Genomic DNA, 24107 nt, shown 5'->3' on the forward strand with positions numbered 1-24107 from the left:
CCTTTCCCGGGTTGTTGACTTCTCGAATAAAGCTAATTTTCCTTGTACCAAACTTCTTGAGTTGTTTGTCTTCTAAGCCCTAAGTGGCCCAGACCTGAGTTCCATTTACAAGGTTAGCCACATAGCCAGAGTGTCTCTAGTTAGAACTTTTTTCTCAACATTCATTGATAACTGGTAGTTTGCTTGGCTATATTAATATCTGTTAACCAGAAGTATCACTAAAAACTCCAGTGGAGTCTTATCAGGCTCCCTCTAGTCATGGAAGACAGTTAAGAAACATTACATTAAGATTCCAGGGCAGGCCAGGTGTGGTGGCTCATATCAGAAATCCCAGCCCTTTGGGAGGCCATGGTGGGAGGGTTGCTTCAGGCCAGGAGTTCAAGACCAGCCTGAGCAACATAATGAGACTCTGTACCTAAAAATAAATAAATAATAAAAGAATAGAAATAACTAAATAAATAAATTGGCAGGCACAGTGGTGCACATCTGTAGTCCTAGTTAGTCCTCAAAAGGCTGAGGTAGGGTGATGGCTTGAGACCAGAAGTTTGAGGTTACAGTAAGCTACGACCATGCTACTGCAGTCCAGCTTGGGCAGCTGAGTGAGAACCTGTCTCTAAAAAATTAAAAAAACAAAAGACTCCAAGGCTTTAAGAAAATTAAAGGATATTTTTTTCCTCAGTAGTTGTCTTACAACTACTCTTGTGAACTACTAAATACAGAGAGAAACTATTTATGTTAGAGAATTGCAATGCAGAGATGTTAAGTTTAACTGTAAACATATTTGTGCTTGTTTATGACAATGATTAATGTAAGGTAAGATTTGTAGTAAATTTCACTGATCCTTGAGGATGGGGACCATATTTATTCTTGCTTATAAGGGTAATTCCCGGTGCCTGGCGCAGTGCCTGTCATATATTTTTGCATGAGCAAAAATATAATAGATTTAGCATCAGCTTGGTCATGTTTCTTTAAGAGGCACCTATATAATTTCCTATTACCTATCATTGTGCTTCTGGTAAGTAATTTTGAAGATAACTACTTTTCTCTCCTGATGCCTGTGAAACACTAGATGTTTTGATTCAGTCTGAGACCATACTACAAGCACGCAACTAAGGTCATCACTTGAATCAGCCAAGATCTGGAATTGTGCATCTGACTTGACTTGGAATCAGTGACATCTCCCAGGCAGGTGATTGGAATGACTGGAATTTTCCAGAACAGATTGGTAGCCAATAGGCAAAAGTAACAGAGACTGTTGCAGTTTCTCTGATAAATAGCTGATCACAGACCAGTTCAGGAACTTTTCAGCATAATAGGCATTATTGCATCTATTATATAATAAACACAGCTCCTCCAGCTCCAGCCAAGGAATTGCCAGATGCTTCAGAAGGAGGTGCTGGTCCTCCCTCTTGGCCCTCTCGCTCATTGCCTTCTGGCCAGCACTGAATCTATGCAGGCAAAAACCCTCACAGAAGAAAGAGAAGTTGGAGGGAAACTGTTGCCTCAAAGCCAGGGAGTTGCTTCTCAGAATGCAAGCCAGCGACCCCTAGCCTCAGAGTCTGTTCACACGCTGATTCCTGGAGCCCATTCCAGACCTACTGAGTCAGAATCTCTAGGGGTGGTATCGTGGGAGCCAAATTTTTAGCAATATTGATTTTAATGATATCTAATGCACCCTGAAGTTTGAGGACATGTACTTTTCCTTACAGGTGATTTTATATAGAGGATTCAACTGATATGAAGGTCCTTCGTGCCCTTAACATTGTCCCCACCCTGTTGGGGCCCCCAGTGCTTTACTTACCAGTCCTCTCTGCCCTCAGGCAGGAGCAGGTGCCCTGGCTTTGGACTCAGGGGATCTGCCAAACATTTTCCTCTGTCCCTGAACTTCCTGTTCTTCCCAGAAACCTTGGCACAGGCAAAGGACAGTCAGGGAATGGCAGAGGCATATGCCCAGTTGGAATAACTTGGAAGCGGACCCCATGTGCAGACTCTGAGTCAGCCCTCTCTGCTGGGGAAAAGAGCAGGAAGTTCAGTGAGTCAGCGCTGCCAGCGACAGAGGGTGCCAGCCTGGGGCAGCCAGGAAGACAGGCCTCTGAAGCATCTCTCCTGGCTTAGAGGATAGTGGCTTGGAAGCTTTGCTCTGCTGCCTAACACACAAACCCTATATTCCTGTGGGGACAAGCTCTACCTCGACTCCTTTTCTGCCTTTTGAGAAAACACTTAGGAATTAATGAGAGCAACTGGGACCTTTTCACTGAGCTAATCAGTGATTGTGTCATCGGACTCTTGGAAAGGCTTTCACCTCATCACAGCTCCGCCGTCAGTTTTCTTCCTTCACCCACTTCCATCCAACCAACCAAAAAGTTTAAGAACAAAGCTTGTTATGTCCAAGCAGGTTGAATTCAAATCCCTTATATAGCAGCCTCCCACCAGACTGCTTCCTCAAACTTTTCTTTGTAATTTGGGAACCTCAAGCTGAAACCTCAAATCTACCCTTTCCTAATTGCTTCTGCTTTGCTATCCATAATGAGTTGGCGGTTGCCAAAGCGTTTTGTCCCAGGAGTGAGAAAAAGGGTTTAAAAAATAAGCATCCCAGAAAAGGCGCAGTACTTCTAAAACTTTGGGATATTAAAAAAACTAACACGAGAGCATGTTTCATTGCAGATTCCTAGGCATTGCATCCAAAGGTTTCTGTTAGGTTCTATAATAATTCAGTGGGCCTGAAGTAGGTGGGAAACAGGAATATACATTTTAAATAAGTAAACACAAGTTATTCAAGATGTAGAGGGCCTGTGGTTCTGTGGGTCATACCTAGAGACCTTAGTTTAAATGTGTATCCAGGAGTGAAGGACTTATTTTGAGATTCCCTTGGAATGGTAGAAATATTGGTGGTGGAGGAGATAGAAGTATTCCAGTATTCCACATGCCCCCAAAAGGGAAAACTCTAAATGCGAGTACGTGGCAGACATCTGTACAAATCTGAGAGGGAATGGGCCTGGGTATTCTGAAAAATACATCCAAAGGAAATGAAATCACATCATTTTCTTATTGGCCTCCCTTTATCTACTTGCAGCTCAGTCCTCTGAGCTCATGCCTGACCAGAAGCCCCAGAGGCCTCTCCATTGCCAGTCAACCTGGCTTCTTCCTGGTGTGCTTTTAATGTGAAGGTGACTCTAAGAAGATGAGATTTGCTTTGAGGATTGGACCTGGCATCTCCTTCCTGTCAGAATGCACTCTCTTCATTTCAAGGATGCGTCAGAACTAGAGAAATATCACCTCCGTTCATCCAAGTAAACTTTAGCTCATCGACTTGGAATGGGTCATACATTTCTTGTTTGTTTTTAGGTCTTTCTTAGAGGTGGTAATTCTTAATATATTTGATCCTGGAGACATTAAGATAATTAAGTTGTCTAGTAGTATTTTTTTAACTAGGTCATTCTGAAACAGTATTCTACTTTCATATTTGGAGGTAGGGTAGCAATTAATTTTTTTGAAGTTTCTACTGATTTTACATTATCATATATCTGTGCATTTGCCAGGCCTTCAGACCCTCCCCCTGAATCTTTAGCCAACTCCTGGCACCCATTACTTTCTTACGTCTCACTCTGTATCTCTAACAGTATCATCTATGCCCTTTCTTTCTTATTCCCACCTTGACATTCACAACCTCTTGATCAAAGTAGATCAAAAAGACCTGGGATATTATATTAATAACAAATCTTCTAAAGTGGCTAGAGTGCTATGTTATGCTGTTGTTTGAGATATAATTTCATTACAATGGCAAGAAATCATGCAGCACTTACTGTGTGCCAGAAATGCTCCAAGCCCTTTGTAAATACTAACTTGTTTAATACCTATAACAAGCCTATGGGTAACTGAGGTAGGTGCTATTGTAAGTTACTATAAGTCTATTTTATGGATGAGGAAACTGAGGAACAGAATGGTTAACTAACTCAGACAAGGTCATATAGCTAGTAAGTTGTGCAATCAGGTTTCAGACCCTTACTCTGTGTTCTTAATCATTGTGAAAGTTGGTAATAGAATTGGGTCATTCCTGTCATACCTAACTAAAACAGAGTCAGGAAGCCAGCAGGAAAAAGCAGTCGAGACACCATGTAATTCTTTGCAGGCCTGGCTGCTGAAACTGCTACAACCCGAAGCCAGTTTTATAGTTGCTGAAGTGATCTGCTGCAACTTGAAGACTAATTGTACACACCTCTATCACTCACCAATCAAAACTTACCAGCACCCCAGAAACTCATTAGTGCCAATGAACTTCTTCAAATAGCAATATGTAACATTTCTCTCTTTTTAGAAAACCTCCAACCTTCTCTTTGTATTTTGGACATAGTGAATACCATCTGGCCTGTGTGTATGCCTCAAACTGGAATTCTTTCTTTTCAAATAAAATGTGAAATATAGACATTCATCTCTACATTTTAATTTTGACTTCAATAGTCACTATCTATAGTACCCATTTAAGAAAGCAAAACAAAAACAAAAACAAAAGCCAACAAAAACTCCAAAACAAAAAATATTATCTGAAAATGTCTATTTTCCAGGACATTTCAGAAAAGGAGACTACATACTGGACTAGTATGAGACTGGACTGAATGTAAAGGCAGAATCACCTCATGGTTCTTATCCATATGTGGCAAGAATGATCTCATTTAATCCTCACCCTATTGAAGGCTGATTTAGTAGCTTCTTTGCTAAATATTTACATGCGAAAGAGAATCATCCTTTAACTTTCTGCATCTACTTTGAGACTCGGGAGACAAGAGGTCCACAATGAAACAGCTTTTGACTGTTACCTCTCAGTGTCTGCCTAGATGAAAACTGACATTGCTGGTTTCTACCAGAATCGATGAGAAAGTATTAACTTAGGAGTTTGGAGCCTAAATTTTAATTCTGGCTTTTCCACTGATCAGCTGTGTAATTTAGGGCAGGTTGTAACCTTTCTGAATCTATTTTCTACCTTTTTCATGTTTTCTTGAGGTCCAAACGAAATAGCTATAAAAGAGAGAAGCTGTAAAGTGCTGGAAAACTGTAAGTTAATATGACAGATTTTTTTTGTATTTTGTATTATTATTATTATTATTATTTTGGGGGGGACTAATTAGGACCTTGTGGTCTGGGCTGGAGTGCAATGGTTTCTCACTGCAACCTTCACCTCCTAGGTTCAAGCAATTCTCCTGCCTCAGCCTTGCGAGTAGCTGGAATTACAGGCATGCCTCCATGCCCAGCTAATTATTGTATTTTTAGTAGAGATGGGTTTTCACCATGTTGGCCAGACTGGTCTCGAACTCCAGACCTCAGGTGATCCACCTTCTTAGGCCTCCCAAAATACTGGGATTACAGGCGTGAGCCCCCGTGCCCAGCCAGATTGTTTAAATAAATATATTAATTATTATGTGTACCTTAAGGCAATGCGACTACCTGCCACTTTCCCTCCCTGACTTCTGAAGTAAACTTGAGGGCAGGGATCATGTCTTATTCATCTTTGTCTCCTAGCTGGAGTGCAGTGGCACAATCTTGGGTCACTGCAACCTCCGCCTCCGCCTCCTGGGTTCAAGCGATTCTCGGGCGTCAGCCACCCCGATAGCTGGGATTATAGGCACATGCCACCACACCTGGCTAATTTTTTCTAATTTTAGTAGATATGGGGTTTCGCCGTGTTGGCCAGGTTGGTGTCAAACTCCTGATCTCAGGTGGTCCACCCGCCTCGACCTTCCAGAGTGCTGGGATTACAGGTGTGAGCCACCTGTACGTGTCCGACCAATAAATGTTTCTTGAGTGAATAAACAAACATAAGGGATTTTCAAAGGAATTCTAGAGGTTCTATCTCAGCTGAGAAGCACCTGTGGAAGCAAAAGCCATTCGTAGTACCTGCTTCAACCACGTGGTCCATTGTGGGAAACCTTTTGTACACAGCAGTGCTCACCGAGCGGAAGATGAGCAGGGAGGTGAGATTGACATAGCGCATCAGTGTCCTTCTTAGCAGGCGCCCGTGCTCGTCGCTTCCGTGAACACTGCTGGAGATGAGGAACATCAGCCTGTCTGGCCAGGGCAGATTCACAAACTGGTTCCACCATCGGTTCACTACCAGAGTAACATAAAACCCTGTAGAATAATAGAAAATTATAAAGCAGTTTCTTACAGCAGACACGTTGGTGACACTGATGCTTTTAGCTGAATTTTAGCCTTTTTAGATGTTGGGGTTCAAAAATACGTTATTATCCATATCTTCTGATTTTGCGTTCTAGGAAAAAAATGTCATTTGTGCCTGGCAATGCCTAAGCACCCTGTTAAGTGTGTATTAGATCTCAAATATTGACTGCAAAATGGAGAGTTAGTGAAGAGAAAGCTTAAATGTCCAATAGCAGATTATATCCTCAAACTTGTTTGGTGTTAATTTCGCAAAAGCAGCCCTGAAGGCAAACCTTATGGATGATTCTGGTTCTATTGCAAGCAGCGGCTTTTCAGGCATGCCTCTCAGCTTGGAAGCACTCCCATGCAGAGTCATCGGTGTCATCCTAATGGAGACAGCTGTGTGGCTGCAATCTGCGTGTGACCTATACTTACCAAGCACAAAGGTTACTGGAATTTGTTCAGCATATCTGTCACAGTAAATTGATAATTTTTCAAAGTAACGTTTTTGGGCTCCTGTAAGTAACAATCTGGAGCAAAAATAAAATGCACAGCCCTTTATGATATTATACTTCTGCACCTGCTTTGCAAGTGACATCAAGTGCAAACAATTAAGCACAAATAATCTGTTTTATTTTTGAAGGAGCAATAATTTTTTTTTCTTAAGCCGACATGTCCCAAAAGCTTTTTAATTGCTTAATGTTTCAAGTGCTAACATCTTGTAAATGTGATTGGCCATTAAATAGTGGGATTAATTAATCATTATTTTATTTTAAAAACTTTATATTTTAAAAGTTTTATATAATTGGTTCATTGGACTTAGAGCAAGGTAAGTTATAAAATAGTTCATTTTTGAATTATTCATCAGGAATACCTTAAAAAGAGTATATTATTATGAATTAACATTATTAAGTAATTATTAAATAATAACCCTCAATTTGACACCTTGATCTTCCTCCTGAATGTGCTACTTAGCACATTCTTGATTATCATGTGTTATGCTTCAGGGGATATTATACCTCATTTTAAAGCCCAGAATTGTTTGAAGTCTGAAACAAATTTAACGGTGAAAAACGAAAACATTCATTATTAAATTTAGTCACTCTCTCAAAATTTGTATTATAGATCTAACCCAACCTGCCTAAAGCCCATTTTCTGGTATCATTAAACATAAGTGCATTTAATGAGAACATTATTGATTATAGAGAAGAGATTCAGAGTCTGAAGAAATGGCAAACTAATAATAATGACAAAAATATAGGAAGGAAAGCCAAACAGATGAATTCAAATAAATCAATGAGTGTAACTGTTTCAAAGGAAGAAGGAACCCAAGGAAAGATCCATTATAACAAGCACCAAAGGCTCATTTGGGTCCTTAGAACTTTCATAAAGGAAGCAAAGGGATAATGAGATAACAGTTATCAACCAATTAGATTGCAGAAAGAGAGCTGTTGGGAGCTGGTCCTGACAAAGAAGGTATGTGGGGTACAGGGTGAGCTTGCAGTTCCTGCCTCAGCTTTGGAAGAGGTGTTAGAATTATTGAAGTCAGGGAAAGTTGACAGGAGAGGTACCAGATTATTGTAGAGGTCTATCAGGTTAATGCTGATGACAAACTACGGCCAGAGTGGTTTCTGATGTTCAAATAGAAATGGTCAAAGAGGCTTTAAATGTGGAAAGCATGGACCTTTTCCAAGATCAGACAAAGCCAGATTTTCATCCCAGGTCTGACACAAATTTGGATTTTGGGAATATTTTTAAATGTCTCCGAGTCTCAGATGAGAAAACTGCAAAAAAATCTCATCTGTAAGTAGGAATAGAAAATCTATGGAATATTATAAAGATTAAATAACATAATGTGTGTTTGTGTGTGTGTGTTTGTGTGTGTGTGTGTGTGTGTGTGTGTGTGTGTTTATAAAACCACTTAAATTGCCTCATACTTAGTTAATAATGAAATGGTTGGTATTAATAGTTGGGCAAAGAAAACATCTTTGGCTAATAGACATAGAAATTTTAATAGCTAGAAAGTATTTCAAAAATTATTTTGTCAAATTCCTCCAAAAATAGAAATGTAATTAAATTAATGAATCTAGTTCCTCCATATAGTTTTTGTAAGAATAATTATTTACTTATAATAGAGCTAATAAAGACTAAGAGAATAAAACTACATCTATATTTTTCTACAGATATGTTTGACTTCCTTGAAAAACTCATCCTATACCCTTGGTATACCTTTGATTAAGATATAAAGATCTCTTTTAATAAGGTATTTACAATTGAACTTTAAAAAATTAAGGATGATTTGAACTGATAATATTTTTTATAAATGTAAGCACTCTTTGCTTTAGAAGAAATATGTGCATAAAATTTTGGGGGGTATAAGTATGATATTGGAGCAAAAGTTGAGGCCCAAAGGAGCATTTCTAGCTACACTGCAACTGTGCTAAGGGCTATTCTATTCTATTTTTAGCAGCAATAGCTGTAATACATTTGCATGAGTAAAAATGAACTAATGAGATAATTATCATGAAACACCATTGTATGTTCCATCATTTCATATTCTGAAGGCTTAGGTGATACATACCTAAATTGCCAAAATAATATATGATATGTCTGAAAAATTATGAGAGGTTTTTAATAAGACTTTCCCTCTAAAAATATTCTGTCAAAATATATACCAATGTGTACACTTGCTCAGAAGGGTTGTTTTGATGCACAGAAAAATAGCTCTACCTATTTTACTTTTAATAATTATCAGTCAACTAATATCCTTTTTGACCAAAGGAGATCCTATTGCTGCAAGGAGGAATGTGAGAGCAATACAACACAAATTTTTATCTATACGCAGAAGAAAAAGAACAAACTTACATACGTAGGAAAAGGAAATACAGTCTCAAAAACCTTTAGTTTTCCTGTTTTAAGTTTTAGCTTCCTCCAGAGAATAAATTTATGCATTAAATTTTAATTTAAAAAGCTTCAAAGGCTCATAAAGCTCTCCTTTTATCATACCCATAGAATTTTATTAACACTGTAATTTTTCATCATAAAACAATTTCTTGAACTTGATATTGCTCACATTTCCTGTCAATTTGACAGGCATATGTTGTGATGTTATAAAGAATAAGCACCTCCTTTTATGAACATAACATGCCTTCAACTCAGAAGATATAAAGAAAATAAATTAGTCTACAGGACTTTTCTTTAGTTGAGGTATTGTTAAGGGTGGCAGGCATCATCCTGGGTAAGATATTTTCATTCTAGGCAAAAGGAAGGAAAGCTTTCACCTGAAATACACCAGTCATGTACGTGTTCATTATATAAGTAGTGGCTACAAGTGGTCGAATCACAAACTATGAATGACAAGTGGATAGAAGCACCAATAATTATCTGCCTGTGGACTTTGCCCATTCAAAAATCTTTATATAGTAAGGATTTAAGGAGAATCCTTCCATTTTATGCCTATTGCAAGAGTCTTGAAGCACAGCTGGGGCTGGCATGAAGGCTACCTGAATCTTACAGTGAGAGTCTATTTTACATCCTAACAATGGTTAGCTGTGGATTAAAATCTGTCCTGAAGGGAAGAAGAGAAAAGAGAGGCTCATGCAAAAAAGGAGTTACATAATGCAGAGTCAGTGGCAATAAAAGGGTTCAGATTTTTGAGACTGTATTTTTATACAATATTTGATTGCCATTTAAGGAGACATGCAAAGAAATGTACCTGTACACCAAACTTATTGCTGTATAAAGCACAGCAAAAACAATAAATTCCCTGTACAGTAGTTTGTAGATGCTGCCTCTCCACTTGAAGAGTAACCTATGAAATCCAAAAAAAGTTGCATTTGCTACTTTACTGGAGTAAGTGACAGTCATCTTGGATATTTTTTTCTAGAAGAGCAAGAAGACAAAACACAAGTAAAAAGCAATGTTTAAAATAGGGCATAAATCTGTATGTCTGTATATCAAGGAAACTCAAGCCAGCAACTAGTCAGCCATATTTTTTTTTGTCTTTCTTAGTTTCTGTAATTCGAAACTTTCAGATAACCGTTATCTCAGTGCTAGATCATTTAGCAGAAAGCAGGAAGAAAGGAGTTTCTGGAAAGAGTAATATTAGACATCTTAAACTTGCCTTAACTGTTAAATATTATTTTTAGATTATATAGCCATTGGTCAATATATATTTGAATGAACAAATGAGACAAACAAGGCCCTCATGGGAATTTAATTGATGGGGCACTTTTGGTGAGTTTGGTTGCATGTAGGTGTCTCGCTACTGGAGGTCCGATTGTTAGCACTCATTGCATTTCAAAGGGTAGCCAAAAAGTTGGGTCATAGTCATAAATAAGAATAGTGCACTTTCCCCATGAAAAGTTATACAGAAATGCTTAGGGATAGTTCATATTCTATTTGGAGCTGAACAAAATAAGGTCATTATTTATGACTCTTTCTATTTGAGTCCATTTCATGAACGTGGTTAGGATGAGCACTGGGCCTCAAAGCCTTTTTCAGTGAGTTCTTTGGAATTCCACCAGGGTTTGAAACAGACAGCACAAAGCTAATCTTTGAAAATCCTGCTCAATTTCTGACTAAGTTAGAACATATGCAAATAAAATGAGATTTATTTAAAATCTTACTTTTCTCAAAAGGATCTACATGGAGAGTCTTATAGAGTTACTTAGACTGAAATTATGAAGATTTTAGGTAGAATTGCACTAAATACAAAAAATAAATTCTATAGCAGATTTCTTTTGGGAAGTAACCTACACCACATATTTTATCACAAACAAGAAAATTTTCTGTCTTTACTCATTGCTGGAAAAACAATTCAACTCTGATTTGCCCATTTTCCCTAAGGAAATGGAACTCTGGAGCTGCATCTACAGCATTTTCTAAAATCACAAACTTAGCTTTCAACATTACTGATTTTAATAAAGAAGCCAGGGCCTTTTGGCATAAGTAAGTGGCATTACGAAAGGATGGGACTCATGCCACAAAACCGGTTTTATTTTTCCATCTTTACCTTGTCTATTTGTCTAGTGTGAATACAGCCAAAATTGGGAGAGGAGCATAATAAATGAAGCCCATTTCATAGTTTGTTCTCATGGACTCCCAGTAGTTTTAAATAACAGTCCTTGAATAACTTTCTCTTCTTTCATTTAGTAGTTCACTCTTGTTTTTAAGCTCTGCCAGGAAAATGAAAATCACAGCAAGTAGAGGTCAGAATTAAAATGCATAGGTTTACTCTGGGCACTAACCTATTTATTTGGTTTGGAGTCTCCACCAGGAAAGATAATCTTCAAATTTCGGGCTCCCCCTGAAGAGGCGCCTTCAGGCCGGTGCTGCACTCCCGGTGTTACCCTTTGCCCATGCACAGTCAGATTTTCTTTCTGTTCTCTGGCCACTAAGAGGACCCAGAGTGTGACAAGTACAGGGGTTAAGTGTTTTTCCACTTGTGGAGCCCTGTTTATGCCAATTTACCCACTGATGACAGTTATAGCCAGGAACAAACAGAAGCAACAGCTGCTGATGCTGCTTTTTTCTAAGCTATAATTATAACTCCACCTGCCACCCCCAGTACCTCTTTGAATGAGAAGTTGGCAGTGACACGAAGGATGTTGGGCTGTTTGTCTGTTATATTCATTTTGACTCCACCCTGGGATCAAGGAAGAAAGGTTCATTTGACCCTAAAGAGTTCAAAAAAGAGTCCCCATTAGCCAAAAAAGAAACCAAAACACACACACACACACACACACACAAACAAAAAAACAGACTTTCTGTGCTTGAAATGAAGATTGAATTCTTAAAGCTGGGGTGGGATGCGGTGGCTCACACCTGTAATGCCAGCACTTTGGGAAGCTGAGGCAGGCGGATCATCTGAAGTCAGGAGTTCAAGACCAGCCTGGCCAATGTGGTGAAACACCATCTCTACTAAAAATACAAAAATTAGCTGGGCCTGGTGGTGGGCTCCTGTAATCCCAGCTACTCAGGAGGTTGAGGCTGGAGAATCACTGGAACCCAGGAGGCAGGGGCTGCAGTGAGCTGAGATCACCCTACTGCACTCTAGCCTGGGCACCAGAGCGAGACTCTGGCTCATTAAAAAAAAAAAAGTTATGAAGCCATAAACTGGGGCAGACAAGAATATAAACAGGATTTTTGCCCACTTGAGAGGTATTGAAAATGTTCTTCAATTCAAAGCACCAATTATGCGTTAGTGTGTGTATGTTAGAAGAGCACATAGAGAATCACGATATGTTGATGGCTTAGAATAGTGGGAAATAATAACACATGGATTCATCATATCTATACGTATAGATCTATATGTATATATACACATATATTTTTTTTAGATGGAGTCTTGCTCTGTCACCCAGGCTGGAGTGCCGTGGCACAATCTCAGCTCACTGCAACCTCGCTTCCTGGGTTGAAGCGATTTTCCTGCCTCAGCCTCCCAAGTAGATGGGATTACAAGTGCACATCACACACTGGCTAATTTTTTATATTTTTGGTAGAAATGGGGTTTTACCATGTTTGCCAGGCTGGTCTCGAACTCCTGACCTCAAGTGATCCGCCTGCCTTGGCCTTCCAAACTGCTGGGATTACAGGCGTGAGCCACTGCACCCAGCCAGATTCATCACATTAGTTATCTTTGATGGTTAGTTAGGAAATTTTAAAAAATTATTCAGTGTTTCCTCTTAGTTTGATTATGCCTACATACTTTCTTTCTTAAAAGAGAGAATTCACCAGCATTCTTTAAGTAATAAAATAAATAATTTCTTGGGACTTTTCAAACTTTCTAAAGTAACTTGTGCACCCCTGAACATTAACTTAAAGAAAATGTATTTTTGTGGAGAAAGATATAGGAAAAAATGCTTATTCTAGAATTGAGGTTACATAAAATTAACCTTTTTCTAAAGTATTCCATTTTATATGCATTTGGCTTGATTCTTTATCAAATTCTAGGTACCTCAGAGCAAAGCTAGGGTTGTAGGTATCTTCTTAATTTCTTGCCCCACCCCTGCTCATAGTTCCAATATGGAGACCTGTGAATAATGAATATTCAGTATATATTTGCTGTTGATTATCCCTTACCTTCACTATTACAATTCTGTTGTTATTTAAGGGAATTTGTGAACCTTTAAAAAGCATACAATGTTGCATATCTTTTGTGTTGCCATGAAAAGTGGTCTGATAGATCCAATGTTATATTTATAAATGTTTGCAAGACAAATCAATGTTACCAAATTGGAGCAAATCTAAACCCAAATGCTGATGAAATAGAAACATTGGAGGTATTTTGTAAAATCCTCACTCTTGCATCTCCTGTTGGATGTGTGATAGCCCTGACAGCTGGTATAATTCCCAGCAGCCATGACTGCATAGCTAGGGGATCTGCCTCTGTGGGGCACTGTAGGTTGGCTTAATTTTTAAACAGGGATAATTATGTTCCTCTCTCCCATTGGGTTGTTTTGAGCAACGACTAATTAATAGTTGGAGATAGCATTCTAAATGCAAATTAGTCAATAATGATCAGATTGAATGAACAAACTCCCATTGTCGAGCTCTGAATCTGGTGGTTATTTCTAACAGGTACTAAAAGGCCTTGTAGTAATAGCCTTGCTTAGAGGAGAAAAGCCACTAAAGCTTATTTCAAAATATCCAACAAACACCAGATTGCAAAATTTACAGTTTATATCACTTTTTAAAGAGAATTTTTAAGTTTATTCATAGAAATATTTTTTCCAGGTTCTAAAAATAAAATATTATTAAAAATAAAAAGAAAAACCACATATAAAGAAGAAAGTGTCACTCTAACCTGCCGCACTAGAGGGGTGGTATCATTTGGGATAAAGTTAATCTTGCTAGACTTTTGTGGAAAATATTTTAACCCTATAATTAACAGCAAATAATATGATAGACCCTTAGGCAGTTTCAGGGCTCTATGAAATAACTATACCAGCCATATTTTCCCATGACAGTAAACATCAAGTTATGTGATTTTGACAACTCTGATTTTCAGCAGCCCAAAGAAACATATTTGTCTTTGCTAAAGCTCCAATGACAGGGCAATTCATAGAGAAGAACAAGTGATTATTTCCGCTTAGAATTCACCCATGGATGTCAAAATAAATCTCTTTGTTCCTTAAGGAAACAGGATATAGTAAAAACAACAAAAAGTTTATGTAGCCAATACCACCTCCTACATGAGAAGCAGCTATTTAAAAAGCCCTGCATTTGTTTTAAATGGATTTGTTCCTCCATTGACATGAGAAACATCTTGTAAATTTCTTCTGAGTGATTAGTTGAACGTAGTCATGTGTAGACAACACGTGTATTCAAATATTAACCAAAAACCAGACATTGCATTTTGGAGGATTTGATTCTGAACCTAAGACTTTGCGACATTATTAAGTGGGGAATAATGAATCAATAAATGCTTTTGATGGAAAAAGGGTTTGAAAAAAATCTATGCTGTAGAAAGGTGGGTCTATGGGAAGGGTGTGTGATGAACTGGAGTAGGTAGGGACTATAGAAGGGGAATCAATTTGAAGGTTATTTTGGTTGTTCTGGAATAAACTGGGATGGTGGGTGGCTGGAATGCAGAGGAAGGATGATGGAAGAGAGCCCAAGGGATAGCTACTACTGCAGGGAGGAGAAGAAGAATAGGGGGAGGTGAGAGAAGGAGGAGGAGGAGGAGGAGGAGGAGGAGGAGGAGGAGGAGGAGGAGGAGGAGGAGGAGGAGGAGGAGGGGGAGGAAAGAGAAGTCTCATATGACTCTTCCTATGTCCTTTGAGCCTGTTTGCTCATGAAGCATTGTGGAACATGATTCTCAAATTTGTTCAGGTATGCTGTTCATGACGTGCCACAAACTTTTGATATATTTTCTTTTATCCTGCAAATAGAAACATTCTACCAGCAAAAATCGATGCAAAGTCAGGTTGCAAGTGGGAGCTCATGTGCCCATAAGAAATAAAGTTGTTGAATTAAGTACGATGAGCCTGTGGTCAGTTTTCCTGTTACTACTCCTTTCTGGAACTTACATTGCTATGTGCCGGATCTCTCTAGAAAAAAGATAGTAAACAGTGCTAAAAGTTCAAGGAAAATTCGGAGTAAAACATAGAAAACAGTTCAATTTTTTTCACAGCAGAATGCACTGGTTTGTTTAGTTTCAGAACCAATTATAGTGATCGTTTTTTCCTACAGGTAAATTTTTACTGGCCAAGTTGGATGGTGAGCTTCTTGAGAGCTCATCCTACTCTTTCTTTTTTTTTTTTTTTTTTTTTTTTTTTTTGTGTGTGTGTGTGTATGTTTTGTTTTCTATTTACTGGCTGCAACAATGGATCGAACAGCTGCATAACAAGCACTGTTTGGGGTAAATCATATGGCATTCCAGGTGTGCAGAGGTTTCTGTACATGTCATTGGACATAGAACTCTGCCAAAAATCAAACCAAAGAGGGTGGAAAACCTCTTCAATTAACTTATTATCTTTGAGTTCAGAGGAGAGATAGTGAACTCCTCAGACCAGAAAGACTGAGTTTTATTACAGCTGAAGCTCTAAGCTCCTAAGAGACTGGATATTTGAGGAGTCATCATTACTTTCCTAGCATAAAGTAATTGCGAACTCAACAAAACAGAAATGCATTAGTTCAAATTTTGAAGGTCATCTGTGTCTAATGGAAGGTATGGAAACTTTGTTCTATTTTAGAGATGAAAGCATAGAGTCTAGAGAATTATGGTGCTGAATGTGTATCCTGTACTCTATAATCGATGACATTTTTTTAATGAATGATATTGTTCATCTCAAATACATTCCCGATTGCTAAAGAAAAAAAAATTCAACATAGAATCAATTAAAAATCAGTTTAATATTACAAGAAAAGGCACACAAATCCAAGAATATTATTTATTCCAAACAGCTGTGAAATTCTATTACTTTACACTGTGACTGTAGAAGGTAGATATTATATTACTGTGTGGGTAAAGGAAAGATATAGGTCAATAGAAAAATGCTGTGCACAAATATGTGGGTAATTTTAAAACATCTTTTCTCATGTAGTAAAATGGATGTGGAAATGAAAAGCCCATACTGGTTCTGGTTTTCTAATGTGGTATATTGAGCATTCTTCAGACATCACTTCAGGCTCTTAACATATAACAGCTCCTTAATAGTGGTCACTGCTGGGAAGAGTAGTAGGTTTGGGAAGAAGAAAACTTCAAGTTTTACTTCATATAATTTATATTTTTAAAAATAACATCTGTATTTTAATATTTAATCACATGCAATAAAAATCAGATTTAATGCCACTTCCAAATTCACACCTCTGGCTCAGATCTTCCACCCAACTCCAGACTTGCCTTGATATTCCCATACACATGTCAAACCCAACATGCCCCAAATGGAACTCCTGGTTTTTTCCCACAAACATGCTCCATCTGTAACCTTTCCCATCTCCATTGATAACATTCCTTCCTTCCAGAAGGCCTAAAACCTTGGAGTCATCTTCAGCTCCTCTCTTTCTCTCATACTGCAATCCAGTCTTTCAGCAAATCTTATCAGCTTCACTTTGAAAATATACTCAGAATCTGTCATCTCACTATTGCAGACAGGGAGCTATCTCCACTGCCCCTACTCTTCAGAACCCCCATTGTGGTTCTCCTGGGTCACTCCAGCAGAATCCCACAGGTCTCCCAGTGTTTGCATTTGCTCCCTGCAGTCTGTTCTGGCACAAAGGCAGAATAATTTTGTTAAAAGACAATTCAGGTAAGCCACGTCATTCCTGCTCAAAACTCCTCATTCACTCCCTGCTCTTCTCAGAGGAAAAGCCTAGGTCCTTCAATAGCAGCCAAGGTCTTACATGACCTGCTCTCATTTCCTCTCCCTGGTCTCATTTCCTATTACTTTCACCTGTGGACTCCTCTCTAGTTGCCTTTGTCTCCTTTCTTTCCTTGAACACACAGGCATGTCCCCAGCCTCAGTAGTGGTGAATCTATCTGCCTGAAATATTCTTCCTCCAGGTATCTGAGGCGCTGTCTCCCTCACCTCTTTCAAGCCTTTGCTCAGATTATCTTCTCAATGAGCTGATGACTCTACCTAAAACTTCATACTTCCCTGCACATCTCCCTTCCCACAGCACTCCTGATGCCCTCACCTGGCTTCACTTGTGCTCTTTCTCCACACCATTCTTTTTTGTATATACCATGTAATTGACATGTTTGTTGTGTTTATTGTCTTTTGCTCGCTACTAGAATGGGAGTTTCACAAGGGTAGGGAGCTGTTTTGTTCACTGATGAAAGTGGCTTGAATAGTGCCTACTTCAAGAAATATTTATTGAATTAAAATTTAAAAACAGCCTAGAGGGGTTTCCACTGTTCCTCATATGAGAATGCCAATGTCATGAGGACAAGTTCCATGACTATTTTGTTAATTACTTTCTATCCAATGCCCAGCAAATTTTCTGCCATTAGTAGGCACTTAATAAATGTTTGTGAAATGAATAAGTGAGAATATATTTTTTATTCAGATGTTTATCCCATCTTTTTAATATAAATGGTGGGGTTTTTTTTTTTTTTTTTTTGAGATGGAGCTTCTCTCTTGTTGTCCAGGCTGGAGTGTAATTGCACGATCTCTGCTCACTGCAACCTCCGCCTCCCAGGTTCAAGCTATTCTCCTGCCTCAGCCTCCCAAGTAGCAGAGATTACAGGCACCCACAACCACATCTGGCTAATTTTTGTATGTTTAGTAGAAATGAGGGTTTCACCATGTTGGCCAGGCTGGTGTTGAACTCCTGACCTCAGATGATCCACCCAATTTAAAGTGCTGGGATTACAGGTGTGAGCCACCGTACCCGGCAATTTAAGTGGTTTTTATTGAATACTTTTTTAAAAATCTCAGCATTTTTCCTCTCGAGGTGTGGGTTTTACAGCATTCCAGAAATCTAAAGACAGGCATTATTCAGGGACCTCTGAGTACCGTCTTTGCATTCTGTCTGCATTGTGGAATGCTTTATCTGCATTCTGTGTGGTTACCTCTCTTCTGAGTTTCTGTATCCTGAGCAAATTAAATCAGGAACTAAGAGTGGGGATGTAAGTGGCCCCTTTTAGCCAATCTGTCGGAAACATGGCCTGCCATCTCTTTCCTTTCCTTTTCCTTTTTTTATTGACCTCAAGGAGACTTAAACTAGACTACTGCACATTAAATTGCAATATAATATTTGAATGGATAGAGGCAGAAATACATTGATTCCTTCCACCTCTTATTGACTACTCCATAATATCATTATGTTATAGACATTGGATTGGGCACTCACATGGTAAGTGATAAATGCTTTGAACACCCCTTAAGACAGCAGTAAGCAATAATAATGAACGAATGAACACAGTAAATGTTCTTTGATGATGGTCTAGGTGGTGGCAATATTATTCTTGTGGTTCCTAAGATGCCTCAGGGTTCTTGACCTTGAATGCCCTTCTAGTATAGGAGAGTTTTGGTGAAGATTAAATTATAAAGGTTCTTTAGTGGAATTTGACTGACTACATTCCAACAGCATAGTAATAGTATAAAAGAGATACGGATGTTCAGATCCACTGCTAAGGTGGTGTCTCAGAGCACATTCTGATATGTTTTAATATTTCTGTGAGAGAAAAACGGAAGTAAATTGAAAATTGAGTATACCTCCTCTTCTCATACCTGGTAATTTGGGGATGACTTGTGTTCTTGCTCGTCCTGTTTTTTTCTGACAGGTACATGATTAGATTAAATTAAAAACACAAAAATCATGGGACTCATCTTCTGCTAGAGCTCATGACATTCTATCAGAACATTTAATCCTGCCTTTAGGAACGTAAGATCTGTTTGAGTGCTGACAGGGCTACTTTCCTTAGCATAGCATTATCTTATTATAAGAAACCAAAGAAAAAGGTAAGTTGTATACATATTTCTATTCCCTCAAAGCAAAACACCAAGTGGTTGTGTCTCCTGGGCTTCCCTTCTGCAAGCCCTTGTAGAAAGAGTTTGTTTTTACATTTATCGTTAGAGTAAGAGAGCCACGGTTGTTCCTTGCTAACTTCATTAATATCTAACAAAATCACTTATGAACTTACCTTTTGACCCAGCAATTTAGTTTTCAGGAATCCACATAAAGCACACTTTCAACAATTAAGAAAAAATGCATTTACACCAAGTTATTAATAGCAGCATTGTTTGTAATTGCAAAATGTTAGAAAAAAATCTAAATGCCCCTACACAGGAGGTGGTTGAATACACTATAGTACATCCACAAAATGGAGTACTATGCAGCGGCAAAAAGAAATAAGAAAGATCTTTATTCATTGATATGGAGTGATTTCCAGGGTATACTGGTGGGTGAAAAAAGTACAAAATAAAACCTCTGTCAATAAACATGTGAAAAGATGCTCAACATTATTAATCATTAGGTAAATGCAAATCAAAATTACAATGTGATACCACATCCACCCACTAAGATGGCTATAAGTAAACAAACAAAACAGAAAATAACAAGTCTTAGAATGTGGAGAAATTGGAATCCTGTACATTGCTGGTAAAAATGTAAAATTGCTGGTAAAAATGTAAAATGGTACAACTACTGAGAAAATGGTTCAGTGGCTCCTCAGAAAGTTAAATAAAACTATCATATGACCCCAGCAATTCTACTCCTAGGTATCTACCCCAAAATATTGAAGACAGATATTCAAAGACACATATATGCATGTTCCTAACAGCAGTATTCACAATAGCCAAAGGTGGAAACAACCCAAATGTCCATCAACTGATAGAAAGATAAACAAAATGTAGTGTATCCATACAATGGAATATTATTCAGTCATAAAAAGAAATGAAGTACTGACGCATGCTCCAATGTGAGTGAACTGTGAAACATTATGTTAAATGGAAGAAACCAAATAGAAAAAGGTCACATATTATTACGATTGCATCTATATGAAATTACTCAGGTGAAATCGTACAGACAGATTTCACTGGGACCTCCTTCAGTAGGGCTCCTGTGTCATTTTGACATACTCCATCATTTTTTAGTACTTTGGCAACACAAAACATTCAGGCTCATCTTATACATTTCCTGGAATTGATTATTTCTCCAAAGAACACTTTACTTATTTGCTCAATCCTAGTATATACATAAAGTAGTCTCAGTGTTGCTAACCCATACCTCTGTCTGTGAAAACAAATTTACTAACTAGAGTATATGTTTTTGTAGTTCTTTATGTCTTTAGCTTTATATTGAACAGTCAAAATACTGTTTTCCAAACTTAGGTGGAAATACAGGCATGAGCCACCATGCCAAGCCTGAATTGTACACTTGAAAATGGTTAATTTTATGTTATGCAAACAGAACCTCAAAAGAGAGAGAACATCCATAGTCTGCTACTTTTCATGGAAAAATAAAAAGGGAGACAAAATATACATGTATCTGCTCATTTGTGCAAAATAACTTTTTAAAAGAATAGATGCAGTGTGAGATTTAGTTATTTAAGGTTTGAGAATGAGATAGAAGGAAGAAGTGGAATGGGGAAGTGGTTGGGGAGTGACATTGACCTGACAGCCACGTGTTATAGGTAGTAGGAAATGGAGAGTAATTACTTGATAAATATGGGGGATTCTTTTGAGATGATGAAAACATCTAGAACTCTCTAGTTCTAGTTGTGGAACTAGAGAGACATGAGGTTGGAGAATATTGAGAATGTGCTAAATGCTACCAAATTGTATACTTCCTTATTTTATTATGTATTTTTTGAGACAGGGTCTCCCTCTGTTACCTGGCTGGAGTGCAGAAGTGCAATCTCAGTTCACTACAACCTCTGCCTCCCGGTTTTAAGCAATTCTAGTGCCTCAGTCTCCCAAGTAGCTGTACTATAGGTGTGTGCCACTATGACTAATTTTTTTTTTATTTTTAGTAGAGATAGGGTTTTACCATGTTGACCAGGCTAGTCTCGAACTCCTGGCCTCAAGTGACTCACCTGCCTTGGCCTCCCAAAGTGCTGGGATTTTAGGCATGAGCCACTGCACCCAGCCTGAATTGTACACTTTAAAATGGTTAATTTTATGTTATGCAAACAGAACCTCAAAAGAGAGAGAAGATTGATAGTGTGCTGCTTTTCATGGAAGAATAAAAAGAGACAAAATACACGTGTATCTGCTCATTTGTGCAAAATAACTTTTTAAAAGAAAGATGTCGTATGAAATTTGGTTATTTAGGATCTGAGAATGAGATGGAAAGAAGGAAGAAGTGGAATGGGGTAGTGGTTGGGGGGTGACATCGACTTGATATACTTTATGTATAGCTCTGACCCTTAGAATCAGGTAATCAATCACATAGTGACTCCTACTCTGTCCAAATAATTATAATCTACAGGATGTGAGAGGACCCCAATTAGAATACAAAGAGTAACAAGTGGATCTAACTATATTACAAATGAACATCATGACTATAATTAAAGAGCTGGGGAAGAACCAGCTATCTTTGGAAAACAGTGTTTTGACTGTACAATATAAAGTTAAAGACATAAAGAACTACAAAAACGTATACTCTAGTTAGTAAATTTGTTTTCACAGACAGAGGTATGGGTTAGTAACTCTGAGACTACTTTATGTACATATTAGGATTGAGCAAATAAGTAAAGTGTTCTTTGGAGAAATAATCAATTCCAGGAAATATATAAGACGAGCCTGAATGTTTTGTGTTGCCAGAAACTAAGGAAGTACTAAAACATGATGGAGTATGTCAAAATGACACAGGAGTCATATTGAAGGAGGTCCCAGTAAAATTTGGGACAAGCTGTGCTAAAAATGGATAATCATAGTAATGGAAACCCAGAAAATAAAATGCATGTTCCTGAGTCCATACTGACATAAAGATAAGTAATTGAATAAGTAAATAAATAAATGAAGTGAAGGGCCAGCTGCTCTTTAATAAATATAGAAGGAATGATGGAAATAGAAAGTCACTATTAGCAAAGACAGGTATCAATATACACTAACAGTAGTGAGAGAAGTCCTGTTAAGAAACAGGGTATTTGCTTGATCTCAAATTATCTCCCCATAAGGTGCTTTTAGGGAAAAGCAGTAGCCGTATAGAGATGAAACCTGTTAACTAACACAGAATCAAGTGACCAAAATTAACTTCACCAGTAATGCCGTATTGACATCAGGGATTCTTAACATGATGCACTGAGAAGGGCATAACATCACTTCCATGATAATCTTGCTCAAAATGCGTAACCTCAATCTAACCATAAGAAAACATCAGACAAGCATAAATTGAGAGACATTCTACAAAATAATTGACTAGTACTCTTCAAAAGTGTCAAGGTAATAAAAGACTGACTGAGAAACCATCACAGATTGGAGAGGACTACGGAGACGTGCCAGTTTGACCTTAGACCAGTGAGGACATCAGTGGGACAACGGTAACATTTGGACAAGGTCTGCAGATTAGTTAAGAGAATTATCCCAATACTAACTTCCTGGTTTTGCTCATTGCACAGTGGTAGTAGGATGTTAATATTAGAGGAAGCTGGACAATAGGTATGTGAAATCTCTGTATTGCTCTGCAACTTTTCTCTATGTCTAAAATTTTTCACCAAAATAAAAATTTGAAAACATAAAGAAGTCTTCTCTCACTTAAATATTTTTTTATTTTACTTGCTTTGATTTTTTTTTTTAGAAACTCGTTGTTTATTTTCCATGAATCTTGTATGTTGTTTAAGAGGCCACACAAGAACAGCTTAAGACCATCCAGTGGTTGCTCCTACCCATTCAGTGGCCTGAGCAGTGGGAGCTGCAGACTAGTCTTCCGTGGCAGGCTGGGTGCTCCAGTCTTCAGTAGGGAACTGCTGGATAGGCACAGAGGGCAACTGCACGCCTTCAGACCAGTCAGCAACCTCAGGCTGAGTAGCAGCGAACTCAGGAGCTGGAGCAATCCATTCTCCCTGAAATTCCTCCTTGGTCACAGCCTTTTCAGCAGCAGCCTGCTCTTCTTTTTCAATCTCTTCAGGATCTCTGTAGAAGTAGAGATCAGGCATGACCTCCCACAGGTGTTCACGGGAAATGGTGTCACGTATGAGCAAAACTTCCCGAGCCAGCATCCACCACATCAAACCCACTGACTGAGCTCCCTTGTTGTTGCATGGGATGGCAATGTCCACATAGCGCAGAGGAGAATCTGTGTTACACAAAGCAATGGTAGGTAGGTTGACATAAGACGCCTCCATGAGAGGCTGGTGGTCAGCCCTTGGGTCAGTGACCACAAGCAGCCGTGGCTCCCGGAAGGCTGCCTGGATCTGTTGGTGAAGGTTCCAGGAGTAAAGCTGCCAGCAATTGGAGTGGCTCCAGTGGCAGCAGCAAACTTCAGCATGGCCCTCTGGCCAGTATTCCTGAAGGATATAACACTGACATCAGCAGGGTTTTCAATGGCAACAATGGCACGAGCTGCCAGGAGAAGCTTCTCCCAGGTCCTCTTCAGATTTATGATGTAGATGCCATCACTTTTCCTTTTATAGATATACTGTTCCATCTGGAAGTCAAGGTTGGTGCCACCTAAATGGGTTCCTGCTGCCAGGAACTTAAGGACATCCTCCTCCTTTATTTGCAGGACATCAAGGGTTCCAGACATTGTGAAAGTTTCCCTTTAAGTTACGACGGGAATCCAGATCAACGCTGTTTGGAGCCCTCGGCAGGTAGCGCGGAAAGGAGCTTTGATTTTTTAACTGGACCCAGATTTTAAAGATATATTTAGAGTGGCATCATTTATTTTTCCTTTCAGAATCCTTTAATGGGATTAAGGAAGGATATTGAGAATGTTGAGTTGCCTCTGGCCCTCTCTTTTCCTGGAGACAAGATTCAATCTAAACAGGGAAATGGTGGAGCAGTAGGTGGGTGGAAGATTCAGGGTGGATCCAGTGGAATGGAATTTTCTAGGAAAATGTCACT

At 38.6% G+C, this 24107-nt stretch overlaps 1 protein-coding gene and 1 pseudogene across 18 annotated transcripts in view; both read right to left on the minus strand.

The window, feature by feature from the left end:
• The window catches only part of BEST3 (bestrophin 3), a 44476-nt gene extending 32956 nt beyond the window's left edge, over positions 1–11520 (minus strand). For 2 of the 17 annotated variants that reach the window (XM_009004190.5, XM_002752754.6), the window contains exons 1-4: positions 11400–11520; positions 9866–10032; positions 6586–6680; positions 5890–6123 (exon numbers count right to left, since the gene is read on the minus strand). In XM_009004190.5, the coding sequence (XP_009002438.2) occupies positions 5890–6123; positions 6586–6680; positions 9866–10017 (481 nt within the window). In that variant the 5' untranslated portion in view covers positions 10018–10032; positions 11400–11520. Of the gene's footprint in view, positions 1–1801; positions 2009–5889; positions 6124–6585; positions 6681–9865; positions 10033–11399 lie in introns of those variants that run through there. The other 15 variants (XM_078336852.1, XM_035256997.3, XM_078336850.1 and 12 more) reach the window with 11 other exon arrangements.
• Positions 11521–20767: 9247 nt separating this feature from the next.
• Positions 20768–23871, minus strand: LOC144577634 (small ribosomal subunit protein uS2 pseudogene; annotated as a pseudogene). Its single transcript, XR_013521923.1, has one exon. The product of XR_013521923.1 is annotated as a small ribosomal subunit protein uS2 pseudogene (transcript).
• Between the last annotated feature and the right edge of the window lie 236 nt (positions 23872–24107).

Source organism: Callithrix jacchus, chromosome 9 (assembly GCF_049354715.1).
Source record: "Callithrix jacchus isolate 240 chromosome 9, calJac240_pri, whole genome shotgun sequence".
Taxonomy (NCBI): Eukaryota; Metazoa; Chordata; class Mammalia; order Primates; family Cebidae; genus Callithrix; species Callithrix jacchus.